Genomic DNA, 21,423 nt, shown 5'->3' with positions numbered 1-21,423 from the left:
TTTGTGATGCCGTGTGACGACGGGGGGGGGGGGGTCAAAAATCGTACAAAATCGCGTGACGTCATTTATGGACAGCCCTTTACAACAGGGGTAGGTTGGGAACCTACAGTCCATGGGCCATATCCGTGCCCTATTAATAAATCACTGATAGGGCACGGATACGGCCCATCCATCACTGTAAGCATCTTAGCTGGACTAATCGGTACTAAAGGGGGATGGGGTATTTTGTTTAACCTAGAAACACATTTGCTTCTAATATTACCATGCTCAGTCATTCCTGTCGCGACAAGGGCCTGTGAGGAGGACTCTAATGCATCATCCGCATTTGCTCCAAGTCCTGCACAACTCATCTCACTTCGATGCCTGGGGTATCTCCTGTGCCAACTCCAGTAGTGGTGTTCGTGAATTGTCACGCACAGTCTAAAATAACGCGGGAGACAAAAACACAACCTTGACGACCACCTGTCCTAACACCAAGTCATTCTTCATAATAAAGGTTTTTGGGTTAGATCGCGTTATTTATAAATGTGTCGTAACCCTCCACACCCGACACGGCCAAACAGTAAAAAAATGTGTCACGTTTACAAATGACAAATAGTTCACTACTTTAGCCCACCGGTGTGTTGAAGAGTGAATCAACATCATTTAAAATTTGAGTACGACGTTTCGCTGGTAATTACATCCATCTTCATCGGGCAATTTCGCCAGAATGGTAAAGCCCTCGCTTGCTCCCGGTCTTAAATAGAGCAGCTGGGTGACGTCATCATTTAACGTATTCAGCGAAACGTCGGACTCAAATTTTAAATGATGTTGATTCACTCTTCAACACACCGGTGGGCTAAAGTAGTGAACTATTTGTCCTTTGTAAACGTGACACATTTTTTTACTGTTTGGCCGTGTCGGGTGGTGGAGGGTTACGACACATTTATAAATAACGCGATCTAACCCAAAAACCTTTATTATGAATAATATTGGTCGCGAAAGCCTACGTGTTAAACTGACCAAGTCATTCTGATGTCTCACTTTCTATCGGTACACAGGCCTGGGTCCCATCATACACGTTTTTTTGGCAGCTGACTTATCTTACTTGGGATTCCATAGCAGCCTAGCAGTTCAATCAAGCCTTCGCGCAACCCAGAGTCATAGGCTTGCTTAAAATACAAGATCATCTCCATAATCGGGCGTCTTATCGTAATGATTTTAAATCCACACCGATTGTACACTCCATCATGCAAGCCCACACACAGACCGAGCTGCAGATGGCGCTAGTGCACTGACGTCCTTAAAGGTCGGCTGCGGCAAACGTGACCCGCAGCTCAAATAAACCCAGCCACCCAGAATAACAGGAATGCTATAATTCATGCACGTGGTGAAGATACCTATGCTTTCCCCCTCGATTTTGTTTAATTTAAGTGGTATATGAGAACAACAGTAGTTAGCAGAGGTACATTCACATCATTGCAATTCTTGTTTGTGTTATTTCTCTTTGAAGCCGGTTTTTTTTTGTTATATAGATAACCGGAATTCTTGTGCTGTAAAAAGGAATTGAGCAGTGAGTATGTAGTGAAATATAACCGTTATTGCTTTTATGCAGTTGTTACCGTTTGTGTCGTTAATTGGTCTCAATGTCCATTCCGCTTGATAAAGTCAGTCTGGTTTAGTCCTAACACTGTGACCCAACATTTCGACTGATGCAGTTATGTAAGTGACACGCACGCCTTTATCGTACCGTATAGCAATGCATGATCTGCAGAATTGTTGTGTTTTGTGCCAAATGTTTCATCACCTATTTGAATGGCATGCACTGTCATTTGCAGTCGTGCATACTTCCTTCTGCATAGTCACGTCGGGAAAATCCAATTCTGCATTCAGTATTTGTGTAAAATCACGGATTGAAAGGTTTTTTTTAAAAACACATTTCAAATATTCATTTTATTAAAATCACAGTCAACTACGCAGAAGTTGTATGGTCTAAACACTAAAGTGGCCAGCAACAGAGAGAACTGGAGATGGTACGGCAGGTAGGAATGAACAGTTATGAAAAAAATGTGAATAGTTTTACCCTTTCTGGCAACAAAACAGGTGTTAAGATATATTCTTAGTTTTTTCGGTAAAGTCACGTTGAAGAGAAACAACAAAATATATATAAAACAATAAAAAATTCTCACGACGTTTCGACCATAACTCAAACGGTCATCATCAGGTGTGACACACATAAAAGCAGGTGTGTCACACCTGATGATGACCGTTTGAGTTATGGTCGAAAGTTTTTTCGGTAAAGTCACGTTGAAGAGAAACAACAAAATAACAAAATATATATAAAACAATAAAAAATTCTCACGACGTTTCGACCATAACTCAAACGGTCATCATCAGGTGTGACACACCTCTTCAACGTGACTTTACCGAAAAAACTAAGAATATGAATTACTGCAGTCACGAAAGCTTTAAATCAAAATTTAGGTGTTAAGATGTTCAAACGCCAAATAGAAACATTTTGCAATGAATGAAGTCTGCATTAACCGCACGTGTACTTGTAGTGAACATGCACACGGACATGCTCTGATAACATACGCATTGTCTTTGAAACTGTCTCACCAGTGCCAGACCAAAGAACGCCAAAAAGCAAAGAGTACGCCGCACTATCAGAGCATTTTAGCTCGGGGTAAGCGTCTGCCTTTTTGCGTTCTCTTGTCTGAAACTGGTTAGACTGGGTCCTAAAGAAGACTGCCTCTGGTGTGGGCCAATCAGTTTCAAAGACAATGCGTATATGGGCATATAGCATGTTTGTTTGCATGTTCGCCACACGTACGTGTGGTTAATGCAGACTTGATTCCTTTGCAAATGTGTGTGTTTTTTTTGTGGTGTTTGAACATCTTAACGCCTGTTTTATTTCCAGGAAGGTTAAAATATATTCTTGTTTTTTCATACTCTCAAACTGGCTAAAATGAATTAACAAGCTTCTGGAATTGTCACATTGATTTTTTTTTTAAATATAGAATGAGTTCCAAAGTGGGGGCAAACACAAAAAACACATTGCATATGCCCCGCGGTGTAATGAGGCAGCTGCGTGCAGTTTGAGAGGAGTCAGCCAAGATCACATTTTAGAAAACGGATAGTAGCAGCAGAAGAGAGACCAGGCGATCACAATGTGCTTGATCTCTGCGATCGTTTTAACGAAGAATTTCTATTGAGATTGGAATGCTATAATGCTTATGGTGGAGATTTACCTCGCTTTATGCGGGTTCGGTTTGTGCAATTTAGCATATACGCGGCGAACCTCTTTCTACCGAAACTTCGCTGGATTACGCGGGTTGAATGCACTCATATGCAGCTGTACGGTCGGAAGTGGGACGACATTGTGTGGATACATGTTTGCATATTCGGAGTGTGTGACTTTTGAAAATGCACTATTTTTAACAAATTTAACTACTGTGTGGATGTATTTCCAATTTTTTGTCGCATGTGCGGTACGGGTACCGTAATTTTATGCTGATCCTGGACAAAAGCAATGATCTCTAAATAAAGTGTTTTGCGGACTTATGTCCAGTCATGAATTATATACACTGTACTGCTGCACAACATATGCATCCATTCAAGTTTGTCTGACAGTGTTAATTCTGTTTCATCGGTTATAAAAAATACTCATTAATCGTTTGTACAATGGTCACATTTAGAATGCATTTAAAGGTCATTTAATTATACAGTACATGTATAGACTTAAAAGTGGACAGTTTATTGAAATCATATCAAGGTGGTCTCACTACAGAACAATTTATGAATATTCTTCGAACTTTCCTTCCTTGGCTTGTGGTGATGTAATTATGCATTTATCACATTCTTGCAGCGTCACAAATCTTATCATCACCCAATACAATCTAATTTGGATGTTTATACTGTATAGTGCATCAGTGTGACTACATCTCAAGACTGCATAGAAACAGTGGATATATTAGATTTACAGAAAATTAGTCGATCGTAGGAAGAGGAAAAAAAGGTATCGAACCTGTATGTATGTTGAACTTCTTTCGCACAGTACGTAGCCAGCCGTGCTAATCGAAGGTGCGTTATAACTTGGGCACGAATAGAGGGACAGGAGGTCGACAGCACGGACTGTGGTTGGGGTGGGGAGCAGAAGTTGAGAGCAGAGACGAATGAGCGACCTCCCCGGTACTGGCGGGGTTCAACAGAATGGCCTGGGTGGGTTGTCGGCGGATAGAGTTGCTCGAAGGCGCTTCGAGTACCGTACCAATAACGCCACCTATTGCCCAGTCTCACGCAGTGACCAGGCACTCCCAGCTTGGGTCAAACTCGGACAGGTGGCAAACCAACAACACCCCCCAAAGAACGCAGCTGATGTTAGCCGTGGCCAGAAATCGAACTCGGGTCGCTGGGTACTCAACCCCACGAACCAACTCCCCCCACGAATCCAGCCCTCTTCACGAGACTATATATTGTTGTTCTCTTTTGGACCTTTGCAGACCACACTCGACTTGAACAACAAAAACAGGTCCCACTATACATGCTCGACCTGCCCACATTCGATCGCGACGATATCACAACCAGTCTACTTAACTTAAACCTGACGGTGTCAGCCTGGAGGGGGTGGGTGTTTGGGTGGTGGCTGGTTGTTTGTAACCCGCGTGTTCAAAATCCCATGGCATTCTCCTCCCCCGTCTGCCATCAGCTTCGTTGCCAATCTCCGCCACCGTTTGCTTGTTCGCGTGACCTCTAGCCTCGATATCAAGAGTTGGGTGAACGTCAAATGCGTGGAGCCAGCGGCGACGCGGTGTTGCTGCTGGTAGTAGTGGTTGTTGGTGATGTTGTTGGTGGTGGTTGTGGCGGTGGTGGTTGTTGGCTGTTGTCTGGAAGTTCGTTCGCTGTGCTGGTTGGCTTGACCAGCAGTTACGCAGCGTTGTGGTTGATTCGGAGCTCAAAAGAAATTGGGGATAGCGACATTTTAAAATACACCTTTAACTCAAATTTATTTTTAAAAGCGCGAATAATACGGCTTAATTATATAGCTTTTCTCTCTTTTAAAAAAAAAACCACGAAGGCTGAGAGTCTATTCGAGCCCCACGGTTTTTTTTGTCTCGATTGAAAGGGAATGCGGTTGTACCGGAAAAAACGAGTTTTAAATACACGCTTTGCGCAGAGAAACGTTGCGGCTTAGTCAAGCAGTCCAGGAAAGTGATGCTTAAGGAGAAGTCTCCTTTTGCAATTGGCGTTTTATCGTGTAAAAGATGCAATGGTTTTAACAGCGTGGTGACCGAACGCTACACAGACGACGACCTTCTTTCTGTTGGAGGTGAGTGGACTTGCACACTATACGGACATCTGAATTGAACTTCTAAAAGCCAACCGGGTTTTTTTTGGTTGTGTGTGTGTGTGATTGTGTGTTGTGCGTGGTTGTGTGTTGTGCGTGGTTGTGTGCGCGTGGTTGTGTGTGAGTTCAGAATGCAACACACTTGCAACAGTGGTCTCGGCAAGTTTCACAATGAGCCAATTGAACGTTGATTTATTGTTCCTCTCCCACTGTTGGTTTCCAGTTAACAAAGCGGGAGATCGAAGGCCGTTGCTGGCAGCATGTTTCAGGTCACCACGATGTCGTTGTGTGCATTTTACTCTAGGATTCATTTATATGATTCTAGATTCGAAGCTTTTATATGAATCATGTATGAATTGTATGAATCGCTTTTTTTCCCCCCCGAAATCCCAACAGTCCTTAGCTGGATAAAAATAAAACGTTCCGAGCACAGCTAGTAAGTACTCTTTAAAACAAAAACAAAGCTCTTCTTGGCGAATGCGTGACGGTAGGGTGATTAGTGCAGAACTGTGTTAGCAGTGTGTGCGCGCGAGTCACGGAATGGTTCAAGTGAAGAAGATGAGAAGTGAGAAAGTACAATGAAGGGTGATTGTAGGGGCACAGTATTGCAGTGTGTATCACATGTAAACCGTGGCGCGTGGGTATTGTGCATTGCCTGTAGATTGCGTGAGTACTTTGTAGACAGGCTCGTCCGTGTGGAATGAGAGACCTGCCAAAACCTGCCTCTCTTAACACACGTAGCAGTGGAATGGACGAGCAAGGGTTTACGGTATTCATATACCGTAGATAATTTTTAAAATACTAAAGAAACTAAGGCCCACTAAGCTACATTAGCTGTTTTTTTTTTCCAGAAGCGACCTGGCCACATATGATTGCTCAACGAAGTGGCTTGTCGGGTGGAAATTTAAAGCGGCCAAATCATCTAAAGGCGCGATGTTGATTCTAAACGTGGAGGGGAAAACCCGGGAGGACCCGTAGGGAAAAAAAAATATCCAGAGACACCGCACACTTCCACAAATATACAGCGGGCGGTCAGGGTCGAGGTCGAACTCACGACCTCCTGTAGACCAGGCGAGGTGGTCAACATCTCACCACGGCGGCCCTCTGAATCCCCATCTCCTGCAGCAGCATTTGTTTAAGAAAGTCGAAACCTGGACCTCCAGTTTTGATTTCACCCAGTCTCATCAGCAGGGTCGTAAGCCTGTTCAACAAATGTTACCTACTGCGTGCCCTTCACGTTTTAGTAACGTTAGAACAACGCACGAACTTTTGTAGTCTGTGTTTACCAGTCGTGATTGCAGCTTCAGCTGACTGCATTAAAACCACCAGAGATGCAACACAAGGGGCATACCAGTGGACACGATGGGAGGGGTGGTACGTTTCAAGTCACATGCCATATCAATAAAAACACACGTAATTACAACAGCTGTTTATAATATAATATTCCAGTGCCGCAACGCCCCGACTCCCTGGAATCTCGATCCACGCTTTCACAACACGGGGAGGGGGTGGGGGGGAGGTTTGGGCCCCTTGGGCATCCAGAACGTCGTTTCCTCATACCGCCGAAATGCGTTCATGATTTCAACAAACCATGTTGCCTGGTAATATTGATTACAGCAATACAATACGAGATATGCAACGCGTGCCATATGAATGTGGCTGCAAAGGCAATGGTGGCGGCGGTGGTGGCAATGCACGTTTGCGATCCCGCATTGTGGAGGCGGCGAGGGTTGATGGATCACACACAGACGTTCATGTGGGCGTCGAGGAAGTTGCAGTAACCTTGGCTCGCCAAGGGAAGGCAGTACAACAGCTTGGCTAATACGCCTATCAGCTGTTTATTATATCCGTACGGGGATAGCGTGTTGCCCCCTCGCGCAATGCGTGGGTTGTACCCTCCCGCGTGAATAACGAACACAACTCAGAATCAGTGGGCAGAAAACATCTCGAAATAAAAAAAACAACCCTTCCCCTAAAAAGAGTCTTACGACTCGGTGTGACTTTCCTCGGATAAATTAGTAAATTGTTATGATTTACATGTCGTGTATATTAACCCGTCTCTTCACCGCACTCTTCCCACCACGGCAGCATCGGTCCCCATAGCCGGATTATCAGCGGGTCGGACCGAGGCGGTGAGTGCCGGGCACAACAGCACCACTGCCTCTCTCTCTCGTGTCATCTCTCAACTTCTTGTCTTCAAGTCATCACCCTGTTGTCATTCTATAGACGAACACAATAAGGACATCTGTGGGGGGGGGGGGGGGGGAAGCGCTTTACGGCTCATCGGATTCCTCCAGTATAAATACATATTCTGAAAAAAATATCCTTGCACACCGAGCATGTTGTCAATACTTTATTTGCGAACACGTGCAGTGATAATTGTTGTCTGTGATGCGTAGTTGTCAACCCATACGGGTTTACCCCGTATTCTTGTACAGGGAAATTGGGTTTTCACGTCCATACGGCGTACAAACAAAAAGTGTTGTCTATTTGTTTGTGTTTCTCTTCCTTGTGATGGGACTTTGTAGGATGAGCGTTGAGATTGATAAGGGGCACGGGGTGACCAATAAGGTCTGAATTGCTCTGTAATAAGGCAGCCACTGATAAGGGGTTGACAGGTAGGATGATGATGATGTATTATTCGTCTCATTTTATCCACCCCGTTTTTTTTTGGGGGGGGGGGGTGGGGGTTATTAAATTTTTACATGTGCATACAATGAGCGCGTGAATTGCCTACGCTTGGGATACATTAACATCACCAAAAATAGACACCGATCACGCGGTATAGGAGTTCGATTCGCGTTCTTGTCGCTCACTTTCGTGACGCGTCCGCCCACGAACCTGGAATCCCTGTGACCACCTCGACAAACAAACAAACAACAACAACAGGTCCCGACAGCTCCCAACAGGTTCCAAGTGTCACTGCGCCAACAGCACGGCGTGTTTATACCCAACCGTTCAACTAGAATTGCTCATCAGTGGGCGGGTGGGGGTGGGGGTGTGGGTTGGATGCACACAGGGGCCGTGGGGAAGAACGACGCCGTAGTTTCATCTCGTCATCATCATCATCTGGGCGCCTGGGGGTCATTTGCGGTCGCGATGGATTCGTACGTTGATGAGTGAAGAGGGAGAGGAAGCGCTGTGTTGTACGTACGACGCCCTGCGTTGACGACGGTATGATGATGATGCTGCTGCTGTTATTGTTGTTGTTACATCTCTTGTAGAAGTTGTCTTGTTATCGAAATGTTAAACGTTGTTATGGAACAACAACAACAGCAGCAGCAGCATTAGGCGCTCAGCCTGCTGGAGACTAAAGTCGATTTCTTTTGGCTGTTTGGGAAGCGTTTAAGTTGGGCGGCCGAATTTTTTTTTTTAAAAAAAGTTGTTTTGGTGTTTTTCTTCGACGACCGTGCACCGCTTGTGAAGGTATTTCATTCTTTATCGGTACTGTATTGTTATTATACGTGTCGTTGTACTGTAATAGTGTCAGCATTAGCAGTACTGTAAGTCATTAAAAAAAGGCCGGTTGTGAAAACTGTTAAGGTCACTTCCACCGTAGTGACCCACGGCTATTAAAATTACTGGTTGTCAAGGTAATTCTTTTGTTTTCTTAAACTTGTTCTGTGCAGTCCTTCGTATTATTGGTGTGCTTCTGTATTGCATATACAAGTATTGTACAGTATCTGTCCGTTGTGGAGAATGTCATTTTCCAATTTGCTAAAACCGTGCCAACAGTTGAATTCTGTCAGCAAACCACTGTTTGACTTTACAATATCAAAGTAGAAAAAAATAGGGTTTTATCAATCTTGATTTGAAGCTTTCGTGACTGCAGGAATCCATACTCTATGGTTCTTTCGGTAAAGTCGCGTAGTAGGTAGAACAGCTCTTTGTTTCACCTGATGACGGTTGCTTGCGTTGCGATCGAAACGTCGTGATTTATTAATTTTCTATCTACGTGACTTTAGCGAAATAAACAAAGTGTCTGGAATAGGGTTGTATCCTTTCTAGCCATGATAACACGGCTGTTTAGATGTTCAAACACCAAATTGGTAACCTTTTTTCGCGAGGAATCAAGTTCGCATGTTCAAACACCAGACATAAACTTTTTTTTTGCGAGGAATCAAGTTCGCATGAACCACACACGTCACTAGTGGTGAACATGCAAACACACACGCTCTGATAATAATAATCATAAAGCGGCCTTCTTTAGGCTGTCTCTGATGTACTTTTGGCTGTACTGTGGAGGCTGTTTCTGGTGTTTACTTTAGATTGCGTACAGAATTACAAGCTAGAACTCATTCACCCACCTCCTCATTGCAACACGATGCTGTCCACTCCCTTGGGTTGCCCTCACGCCAAACCCCATGTCGACCGTTGCTGTGGGTGTTTCGGTTATTCAAAGACGACAATAACAACGAGGACGAACCACAAACACTTGTGTTTACTTGAATTCAACAATGTTGAACATCATTAGACCTCCTTTGCCAGTACCAAAATGTAATAATTGGGTATTTCCCCTTTTTTCTGGCAACAAAACTGAAACCTTTTTTTTACAAGGATTCATGTCTGCCATCCCTTGGTGTGGACCAATCAGTTTCAAGGACAATGCATCATATATTATCATAGTATGTTTTTTCTTTGCATTTTGACTGCAGGTATTGTGGTTAATGCAGACATGAATCCTTGTAAAAAAAGGTTTTAGTTTTGTTGCCAGAAAAAAGGGGAAAAACCCTATTATTACATTTTGGTACTGGCAAAGAAGGTCTAATGATGTAGATGCTCACCCCGAGCCCTCATTACTTTGATAGTGCATTGTCTTTGAGCTGTGTGACGCCTTTTGGCGTCATGTGGTCGAGCACCAATTGGGACGAGGCTCAAAAGAAAGCCGTCCCTTGGTGTGGACCAATCAGTTTCAAGGACAATGCATCATATATTATCATAGTATGTTTTTTCTTTGCATTTTAACTGCAGGTATTGTGGTTAATACAGACATGAATCCTTGTAAAAAGGTTTCAGTTTTGTTGCCAGAAAAAAGGGGAAATACCCTATTATTAAATGTTGAACATGTGGTTGAGGGCCTTAATTATGTTGGGGGTAAAATAGGTTTCGTACAGTGTCAGGTTTTTGAGGGTACCAAGAGCACAGACTAATATATTACACCATCTCCCGTGCACATTCACATCCAGAATTTGCAAGCATATGTTAGAATCCTTGGTATTCTGCCCGTGACGACTTTACTGGCCCACATTGTAAGTGATTGGAGTGCTCCTGAACCGATGTCGAATTTGACTCTTTCCCGTGGTCTAAACTTTCAGAATTGGAAGTTAACCGATGGGGTTTTTTTTGTTTGATGCGGAAAATTGTACTTTCTGAATATTTAACTTTCCACATTGTTTACATTTACAACAACTACATAATTCACTCTCGCCGAGCACGTTTATACCGACAGCTCAGTTATGCCTATCTTGCATGTCACAACACGCAAACCACCTTCCTTGAAGTATACACACTTTGGGTTTATCGTGCAACCCTGTATGGCGTTTCTCTGTCAAATGTCCCACAACTATTCTTTGAAGGGCTTTTAAGCTACGCGCGTGCCGTTTGTCGCTGTGTTTGATTACTTATATATACGTGTGATTTTCCGACAATATATTTAATACACTTATATCCTCAATTCTCGACAACGTATTAAATCATTTATTTCATGTCGCCTCAGTAATCGACAACATTAAATCATCAGATGAAGCGTTATAAAGATGCTGCGTTACAATGTTTTAGATTTTCTACAGCTTGTGCCGATTGAATCTACAATGTATATAAATCTACAATATATACACCATACTTCTATTCAATATATGTTCACTTGAAAGTGTGAGTGATTAGATTGCTCGGGTCTGCCTGACACAGACGACGTGAATATCGCATGCCATTCTCGTGGCTGCTTTGTTTGATTAGTCATAATATTTGATATTTTGGCAAAATATTTAACAAACGTATGCAATATCCTCAGTTGTTGACAACATATTACGTTATTTAATATTTTCCTGATTAATAATGAGCTACTAAATAAGTTTATAAACGATATTGTTTAAAATAAAACGTATATAAAGAATAAAAAGTTTCAATTAGCATGCCATAATGTGGAATGTTGAATCCATCTCTATATTTCCATGATTTCCACCTTGTTTACAACACAAAATACGTCGTTGGCTGCTTTCTAACTTGTAGTTCGAAGGTGATGAAAGTTTTTCTGCATTGTTAACCCAATAATCTCAATCTGCCATCAGTGTTATCTGAGGTTTAAGAATTGACGGAGCGTTACTGGTGCTATCCTGCCCGTGGGGACCAACTGGTCTGGATGGTTTTGTGCAGATGCACCCAGTATTGTCCATAGTGATAGCAATGATGCATGTATTCTTTTTACCTGAAGAGAGACATGCATGTGCACTAACCGCATAGAACACATGTATGTGTATACCAAGGTCATGACTGAGCTTTTTCTTGAAGTATAATCTGGCAGGTAAGTCTCATTCACACAGAGGCAGCGACAATATTTTAACTTATTACTCTGGGAGAATATTCACTTTTACATTGATGTTACTGAAGAAAAGTTATTACAAAATATATACATTAAAGGTAAGGATTAATACACCATCGTATGTGTTTTGATCACTGTTTCCTATCGTTCCAAAATGCCAAGTGGCCAGCAACAAACGGCCTTACTGATCGTATAAAGAGATGAGAGTTGACTAATTATATGAGCTTGGCAAGGAGTGCACAATCCCCGACACTAGCAAATGCTTTAGGAATGCGAAGGGCTGTGACCATATAGGCAGTGATCATAAGCGCCAAAACGTACAAGGCTTGAGCTGCGAGCAGAGATATACATTAAAGGTAACCTGTATAACGGGCTTGGTGGAAACGATACCAGTGATCACTCGGTCACTCTTTGGGGACTGGCAGGACTCAAGGTGATATCAACGTCGTTGGTACCATGCGGGTGCTGGTTGACAGCTTGAAGAGCAAGTTGTGAAGCCACGCGTGTTGAGCACAGTGCCCGGCGTGCCATGAGGACCACAAGCCCCAGACCTATTAGGTTTGGAGAGTACTCGACGTACATAATTCATTACGAAAATCCTCATTGTTTCATCTGATTCGTATAAGGAATCACTAAATGCGGCATTTATTTTAGTCATAGATTAAAATTAGATGCAAAATAGGAGCCCAAGAGATTGGCCTTGTGTTTTGTGTCAAGGCTTACAGACTCAACTTCATCACTTGGTGATGGGAAATGAAGTTTTGCAGAGATTGTTTGAAATAGCTTTTGGAAAGCAACCAGAATAGACACGAACCGACTGAACAGGATACAAGTTTTCTGTATTTTCCTTGTAGCTTTGTATTTCACAAAAGAGGTGAAGGAAACGCAAAGAGAAGTTAGTGTTTTGTAACCTCGTAAGTTATTCACGTGAAATTTTTGTATTACTTGTTAAAATAACTGACACCCGTATATCCTTGTTTTTTTTTTGTCAGGTTGAAAATGACAAGCGTGGGGACCCTGGTGGCTGGCAGCACAGTCTTGTGGTTGTTCATCTATTTGGTGCTGTGTCGAATATTTTCATCGCGAAGTACCGAGTGGAACTGTCGACTGATCACCCTCCTACATGGAAGCATAATAGCCATGCTCTCGGGATATGTCAGCTTCATAGCGGGGCCTTCACCATTCACGCATCCAGGTATGTGGTGTCCCCCTTTCCCCCCAAGTATATTCCAATTGTGCTATCGGCATCATGTGACGAGATAAAGAGACACCCAATCGCATCCCAGCAGCTAGCAGTGAATCAGTCTGTGTCAGAGAACAGCCTCGGAATAACGACTTCTGAAGTTACTTTAAGAGCCTATTTTTATGCACATTATAGACACACCTTTAACGTGCCCTGCGATAAGTATTTGTTGCTTGTCAATCAGCGTGAAATGTTTAAGTTGCACAGCTTAAACTTAGCCAAATTAAGATCTCAACGTTGCTGCCTCAACGCACTGACCTTTGAAACGGCGACCTCGGGAGATCGAATTCTAAAATAACACACAGACGGAAAAATGTTTGACTTGCATATCATGCTCTTTAAAGATATTGTTTGAAAAGACACATTGCCTTTTAGGTTTTATATACTGTCCTACATTTAAAAATCTTTACATTTCTAGACAAGTATTAACTCTTAACATTTTATAGGCAAGACTTTCATCAATACTTTGATACAAATACAAACATAGTATATGCAAGATGGATGGTGGCCAAAACAAATAAGAATACATAGTAGAGAAGTAATCTGATTTTTCACTTAAGAATGTTTCACTTATGGTGGTGCCCTCTCATTCAACAACTGATACTCCTGGAGATAAGTGAGCAGGTCAGTCAGCTCCTTTCGCTCCTGGTTACAGTATGTACAACATGAATACCTTATCAGTGTTATGGCACTATCCCACCCATGATCAACAGTAACCCTGCTAAACAAACCTTTCCAGGAGGGTTCTGTAAAAAAAAAAATCCAGTTACCTGCTTCCTCATTTCATGAAAATGGATTGTAAATTATACATAACTTCCTCCACCTACTGCCCCATCATCAACCGCATAATTTTCATTTCTCAACTCTCATCATCTTCACTTGAACCATTCCGTGACTGCATTCACACGTTTATTTGCTCACGCATGTACAACTACCACTACGACGACTAACAGTACACAATTCACTCTACCCTCTCTCAGTTAATTCTGCGTCCTCTAAGCTCACAGACGTTCTATTGAGCCATCTTTTACCTGTCCCGGCCATCATACCCATTCCACACAATTCTACTCCTCAAAAACCATGAATTCCCCCTTGCTGCGACTCAACTCTGTGCTTGAAACTTTGTCCTGGGCTGGGCACGAGGTACGAAGTCCGGCAACCCATAACTTTGTAATCAGGAGGGTAGGGGGGTTGAGGGCAAGGAGGCAGTTATCTGTGTCTCTCTGCCCCTTTCTCTACGTGCCTCTGTGTCTGTCTCCGTGTCTCTGTCTCTGAGTGCCTCAATTCGTGTGCTTGTCTCCAAGCCTATGTCTGAATGTCGTTTTTCTCTGTGCCTCCAATGTCTCTTTATTTTTCTGATTTTCTGTGCCTCCCATGTTGTACTCTCTCTCACTCTCAGCGACTCACATTTTTCTGTCTCGCTCGGGGTCTCTCTGCAACCTTCACTGTGTCTTCATCCCCTTTTCCCTATGTACGTATTTATCTGTCTATCTGACTTTCCTTGGGTCTGCATCTTCATGTATCTGCCTCTCTGTGCCTCTGCCTTGCGTGTGGGGTCATGTGCAGATTCGTCTCTAATCCCAGGGGCTGCACACACCGTTCTTGCATTAGCCCTGTTATTAACCCTCTGTAACCTTTCAAACATATCCCTCTCTACATTTATATGTGTGATGGAGTCCATTTATAGGTGTAATGGAATCCTTTCTCTTTCTAGAGTTCCCTTTCCTAAATGACACTCGTTATAGTATTGTAGTAAGATTCAAATGAATGCCTAAAATTCCTGTATCACTGGGTACAAAATGATCATTCGTTTTTCCAGACCCTGGAGGGAGGCTGTAGAGGATGGGCAGGAGTCAGAGAGACAAGAATATGGTGAGGGGATGGGTTCACGCACTATTGCTTTCCCCATAGTCGTTGTTAGTCTGAAGGCTCCCGTGTGGATTTTGCTGTGTGTGGTGGCTCACTGCAAGCAATCTGTAGGCAGGATTAGTGAGTCGCAGCAAGGGCTGTAGTTTCCCGGCAGGTTATCTGGAATTTCAGTGTTCTCCCATATGCGTGGATGTTATTCATGCACTCCAGCTTTCACTCACGCACACATGCAAAAAAACATGAAATTGCTGTATCGTTATGATTATTGTAAAAACGTCTCGGCAATTTTTATGTTGAACTTGTTATTCGTGTAACTAGGGAAACCCATCAATAGATTAATGTGTGTTTTCTTCACTTGTGATTTTAATAGAGGCTAAATTCAATCCATAGTTAAAAATATATATATAATGATTGACACTTCAATAATGTTTAAATAATGTATTTTAAATTAAAATATTGGTGATGATATATTTTCAGGAATACATTTTGTGTGTTAACCCTGCATATTGTACTGACGGTAATATTCTATGGGGAAGAGTGGTGTTGCTGTTCTTAGCCTTTTGCACCATGAAGCCGCAAACATGGTTCGATTCCTGGCCACAGGTAACATCAGTGATGACTGTTGAACCGGTCTTGACTTGTCTACCCCTTTACCAATCCGACTGACCAGTGTGGTGAGGTATGGCTCCCATAGAGTCCTTCATCAAGCAGCGCATATGACAGTGCTGTGAACTTTTTTTTTATCTTTACAGGTGGACCTAATACAGAGCTACAAGTCTCTACGTTGTCTCTGTGCCTAGGGTATTTTCTATTTGACATCGTCTGGTGCTTATTATATAGCATTCAGAGTCGCGTCATCATTGCTCACCACATAATAAGCATTTGTGGACTGACAATATCCCTCGCTCTGGGAGTGTGCGCAACTGAGACAAATATAGTTGTATTTGCGACCGAGATCACCAACCCTATCCTGCAGTTGCGCTGGTTTCTACGGCAAGAAGGAAGGTACGTTCGTGATACGCTATCAAATCCACAGAAAGTTTACCTAATTATCACGAGGTGGGGCTAATCAAACAGGCTTGATAAGGGGGTCGCTAACCTCGTTGTCGGCGTGGCAATCTTGAGCTGCAGGCCACTTCAGCCAACTGCAAATTGTTTGGTTTGCATCCTTCAGAACTGTGTAAAAAATAATGTTATCCAGAGCCTGAGCAGCTAGCAGAGAGTCGGCAGCATGCACCTCTAGAGCCGCATGCGGCTCTTTATGAGGCCTGCTTCGTGACGCTATCTATTAAGGGCCAACGTTCCCGCATTAGCATGCTTAGCAGTTCTTGAAATATTGAGGGGTTTATTTTTCCTTAATGAAAAACAAAAACTGTTCTTGTTATTTTGGTTTTGCCGACCCCCTGAACTAGCATAATGTGATATAAACGCACGCACAGTCTGATAGAGGCTACACCGGGGGTGGGGTGTCCCCCCTTGTCTTTGCACAGGTACGACGGAGCGACCCTTGGCGTCCTCCTGGACATGGTGTTTGTGCTGTTGTTTATCTGCATGCGCATCGGACTGGGCACCATGCTGATTTTCAGCATAATTCCTTCCCGTCGGTCTTTGCTGCTCGTTAAGATCGGCGGAGTGGGCATCTACCTAATCTCTTGGCTTTTCCTCATTGATATTTTGAAGTTTGTCTTCAGAAAATACGTAAAAAAACAAACCTTGACGGAATAATAGTGATGCCTCTAGAATGCAGTGGGGCCTTTTTGTATTTTGGTGAAGGTAATTAAATGCATTTTGGATATTTTTTTTACTGTATTATTTGAAAGGTAAAAGTGTTTGCATTTTCTTATTTTTAAAAAAAATCATTAATTGATTGTCCGATACACAAATACAGATGAAATGTTGCTGCCTGCGTGTGACGTTTGCAATATGTATTGGTACTACCGCCGTTTGCACCATAAACTTGTGTAACCAGCGTTTCCTAATGTTGCGTTCAGAGCATATATACAGGGGGGCCCAAAAGGTAGTCTACCAAGCTATACACATTACATATTACTCTTTACATTTTTACTAGTGTTTGGTCACAAATGTTCACGCAGAAGTCATGAACATCAACCGCATTCGCCCATGTCGAAGCACAAGTTCCTCGTATCAATAGTTGCAGTAAAATCTCTCGAAACCAGACTTAATTGGGGTACAATCTTTCCGATTCTGGGGAAATTTTCCGGCGCGTAAAATAAAATGGGAAAAAATGGTGCGCGCGCATATTAACTACACTCGCATTTAATCACAAGTCATAATTTAATGAACGGTTACTAACCCTTCGCTACATATTTTCGATGGAATAACACGAATACACTTTTACTATTTCGAGTCGCTTACCATCACCACAAAGCGGACGTGGATGGACAAGGCTCGGTGGATGTGGAAGGCGGCAGAGTTAATTGAGACAAACGTTTGAAACATTTATTTCGTTCATTTGCAAGATAAATGTTAAATAAATGTTTGTGCACAGGCTCGCCTAATTCCGCACAACGGATGAGTCCGGCACGTGCCACACGCATGACGTCTCCTGTCGCACGCGGCTTGATGAGCGCTCCAGCAGTGTTGGGTTTTTGTTATTTATATATTTATCATTATTTATTTACTTCAGGCAGCCTCGACTTAACGATGGTGTCCTTTCTGCAACAATGCGAGCACAATTTTGACGCATCCCCAGACAGGCACATCTGGCACTTTGAGCTCCTGATAAAACATGGTGGGGATTTGGATCACACCAATAACATACCAAAATTTACTTTACAAAGTGTCCATAAAATGCCGTAACAAGTTCCACTTTTATCTTGGTAAACTAGTTCTTGGGCTACTCTGTATTTTAAACCGTTTCGATGGCATTGAAAAGCGTGTTGATGGAGAGGCTAGAGTTGGGCTTGACTGTAAACAAAATCAATGTACTTCATTACGATGAGTAGTGCTCCGGGCTGCATGACTCCAACCCTGGAGCGACTCCGGTCGTCTGACTGTAGCTCTGGTCTGGCTCCAGCTTGGCACCAGCTCTAGCCTGGCTCCAGCTCTGGCCTCGTTCCAGCTCTGGGTTGGCTCCAGCTTTGGCCTGCATCCAGCTTTGGCCTGACTGCAGCTCCGGACTAGCTCCAGCCTAGCTCCAGCTCTCGTAGCTTGGTTCCAGCTCCAGCCTGGATCCAGCTTTGGCCTGACAGCAGCTCCGGGCTGGCTCCAGCTCCGGCCTGGATCCAGCTCCGGGTTGGCTCCAGCTCCAGCCTGGATCCAGCTTTGGCCTGGCGCCAGCTCCGGCAGCTTGGCTCCAGCTCTAGCCTGGCTCCAGCTCCGGCCTGACTCCAGCTCTGGCCTGGCCCCAGCTCCGGCAGCTTGGCTGCAGCTCCGGGCTGGCTCCAGAGCTAAAGGAGACCCCCAGCTGTAGCTGCCCCCACTCCAGCAGCCTCGCTCCCCCAGCGCCAGAGCAGCTTTGCGCTACTGCTCCAGTGCCAGATACTCTCACCGGACCCCAGATACGATGCGACAAAAACCCCAATAAACAGTCGTATGTGTGTTTTTTTCTCTTGACAGGAACAGCATCATCATGTTTTTTTTATTACAAAATATAGTCCAATCAGGTGAATGCGCGTTTTAAATTAAATAAAGGAGAATATAACATCTGGTTTTAAAATTACAACCAAGAATGTATGGGTGCAATTATTGATATATTGATTACTATTAATTCCTGGTGCTGCAAATACATGCATTGAATCACATATTTGATAAATTATTATTTTCATGTACAGTATACATATGAAATGCTCCTGTCACTATTCAGCGAACACGCAAAACAGTTATACAAACAAGACGAGCAAAATGTGTGCCATATCACTGTTCTCTGTGTACGCTGACATCGCACTATATTCTGACGTTGCATGAAAGCGTGTTCTGAAACTTCACAGCCTTCTCCGTGACGTCGGTGTGCTCCGTTCTGACGTGGCAGTGTTGAGCGTGTCGCACGGCGTGTTCTGTGCACTGTGATTATCACAGCATGCTCTGATCTCACGGCAATCGCAGCCTCTCTGATCTTCGACGTCACAGCTCGCTGTGCTCATTTTACGTCACAACGCGCGCTGTGACATCGCAGGCTGCTCTGCTGCGACACCAAAGCATGCGCTCTTATCTTTGACATCGGCACGCTCTGTGCATTGTGGCATCTGTGATACCCCAACCAGTCCAGCTTGGTGAAGTACGGCCAAAACACCTCTCGTGACCGACGTGGCATGGGGGGAGGCCTTCATCCAACAGTGGAGTGACAAAGAGGCTCTTCCACAGGCAGTTATCCATCGCTGCTTTTTTTATTTTACGATGTAGTCCCTGAAGTATGTACACAATGTCACGTTACCTTGCGACTCTGACCCCCGCATTACTCCGCCGTTTCTCTCATGTCTGGAGTGTGTCGATTCACCTCCGTGGCCATCCAAGAAATTGTGGCAATTCAAGTTGAAGTGCTATGAATTTATAAAGATTTTTTTTTATATCGTGTTGAATGTAATTTTCATCCAAAGTTGTCACCATCTTGCACGGTCCTGCGACTTGACATTGGTGAATGTAGCGGCCTTTATTTACATAGAGCATACACAAATAGAACAAAAAACAACCTTTATTGATGACTGGCCGGAATCAAAATAATGACACGTCAGATGGGAGTGGGTATGTTTTTTTAAAAACTGAACTTGATCAATTAAAAGCAACGTAACAATTTACCCAAAAAAATACTATTTTAATCAGTTTGTAATAACTGCTGTGCCATGTATTAGAAATGAACGTTAACAAAGAAAATGGAACAACACAAAAAAGCGTGATAGAAAATATACAGAAAAGCGTGATGGGAATTACGCAAGAGACAGAAGAACACGTGGAATCTAAAAAATACACAGTGACATTGATTTAAGAAAAGCACGTGGGCTTGGGCAAAAACTACGTCGTGAGCAGGAACGATGGCTGCTGGTGGAGAATCAACACCGAGTTGCAGTCAAAGGAGGAACTTCCGCGAGAGTCCGTTCAGCAAGGAGATATTGCGATGAGATAAGTTTACGTGTAGGTGCATTGTTACACAGCAGGATAATGTATGTTGAACTTCTTTTTCACCGTACGTAAGCCGACCATCCCAAATCGGAGGTGCAGGGGAAGGACAACAAACAGAATACGAAGCAGTTTGAGGCATTCATCCAGCAGTGGATTGATCATGCTGATGAAGACTGATCAAAATATCTTAACAATAAAAAATAAGTTCCAGCGCTCTTGTGTCTATTGGGTAGCGCGTGGTAACCGATGAGCCCTGTTCAGTTTGAATTTTCCCACGTGCCAATCTTGTCCGGTCATTGCGAAAATTTCATTTGGTTTGATTATCGATTCAGAACGGAGCGACATTTGCTAAATAAAGGGTGCAATGACAAATGTAAGTTCGCAATAAAGTCCGAACCCGATTATCAATATATCGATAATAGTTAAACAATACTCATATGGTGAGCTCGAAGAATCGCTATGAATGAGTGCAACGTAATAACAGTGGTTTCAGGAAAACCCTGGATTGTCATTCTCTTTCGGCGACATAAACACATTTTTTTTGCTTGTTTGTTGAATGGGAATTTTTCTTGCCACTCCAATTTGCAATTGTTTCACACACAAGGGTGTTAAAATATACAAAATGTATTTTAAAAAGCAAAACGATACAGTGAATGGTTTACATTCATAATGTGTGCAGTGCGAAAGTTTTACAGTTTGAAGTCGATTTTAAACGTGAACAATCGGCGGCATTCGCAGCCTCACGTTTGTGTGCACTAAACATTCCAGCCGTTTTCACATGCAAATGCAAAATATAACATTGCAGAATAAAGGGAGCCATCCAAGGCTTTTAATTTGCCACATTGGTGGGATACCTGTGCTCTGGTAACACTTGAGCCTCACAGCAAGAAAGTCCTCTGCTCAATCCCCAGCTCGGGCAAATCAAGTACTTTTTTATTTTTGGTTAAACACGTGGCGCTTTTCTGGCACAAATCTGCCAGCCAAAGCTCCATCACATTAAAACTGTACTCATCAACATGAGGATAGAACATTCCGGTACAATGCGAAAAATGTGCTATCTACAGTTTAAAATATTTCAAAACCGCATGTCGTGGCTGCAGTGTGGAGTTTGTTCTGGATGGGTTTCCTCTGATAAAAAAAAACTTATACAACGGGTACAGTATTGGCCAAACATTACATTGCTGAAAAATGATTTGTCATTCAATTCACATTACATTGAGCAACATCACCTCATGAGTGTCGGTGAGGCTTTTCTGAGGAAACAAGTGAAATAATAAAAAAATACGTGCTGTTAGTTAGTACTCTGAATTCTAGATTTAAAGCTTTCGTGACTGCTAGGATCCATACTCTTTGGTTCTATTGGGTAAAGTC

General features: G+C 43.1%; 1 protein-coding gene across 7 annotated transcripts; it reads left to right on the top strand.

The window, feature by feature from the left end:
- The first annotated feature begins 35 nt into the window (after positions 1–35).
- Positions 36–19,502, top strand: LOC116951506 (TLC domain-containing protein 5-like). Of its 7 annotated transcripts, none has more exons than XM_076072456.1 (5): positions 36–1,701; positions 7,415–7,458; positions 12,857–13,059; positions 15,729–15,981; positions 16,467–19,502. In XM_076072456.1, exons 3-5 carry the CDS (start codon positions 12,864–12,866, stop codon positions 16,699–16,701), a joined length of 684 nt encoding a protein of 227 aa, XP_075928571.1. In that variant the 5' UTR covers positions 36–1,701; positions 7,415–7,458; positions 12,857–12,863; the 3' UTR covers positions 16,702–19,502. The 7 variants fall into 7 exon arrangements, with proteins under 7 accessions (XP_075928571.1, XP_075928569.1, XP_032826089.1 ...); XM_032970190.2 differs by lacking the exon at positions 36–1,701 and adding an exon at positions 4,621–5,308; XM_076072454.1 differs by lacking the exon at positions 7,415–7,458.
- The last annotated feature ends 1,921 nt before the right edge of the window (positions 19,503–21,423 follow it).

The sequence above is a fragment of the Petromyzon marinus genome, chromosome 3 (genome assembly GCF_048934315.1).
Source record: "Petromyzon marinus isolate PM22_M1 ecotype Great Lakes invasive population chromosome 3, UKy_Petmar_22M1.pri1.0, whole genome shotgun sequence".
NCBI classification, from domain to species: domain Eukaryota; kingdom Metazoa; phylum Chordata; class Hyperoartia; order Petromyzontiformes; family Petromyzontidae; genus Petromyzon; species Petromyzon marinus.
Note: the sequence above shows the minus strand (reverse complement) of the source record. Positions and strands in the feature narration are given on the sequence as shown.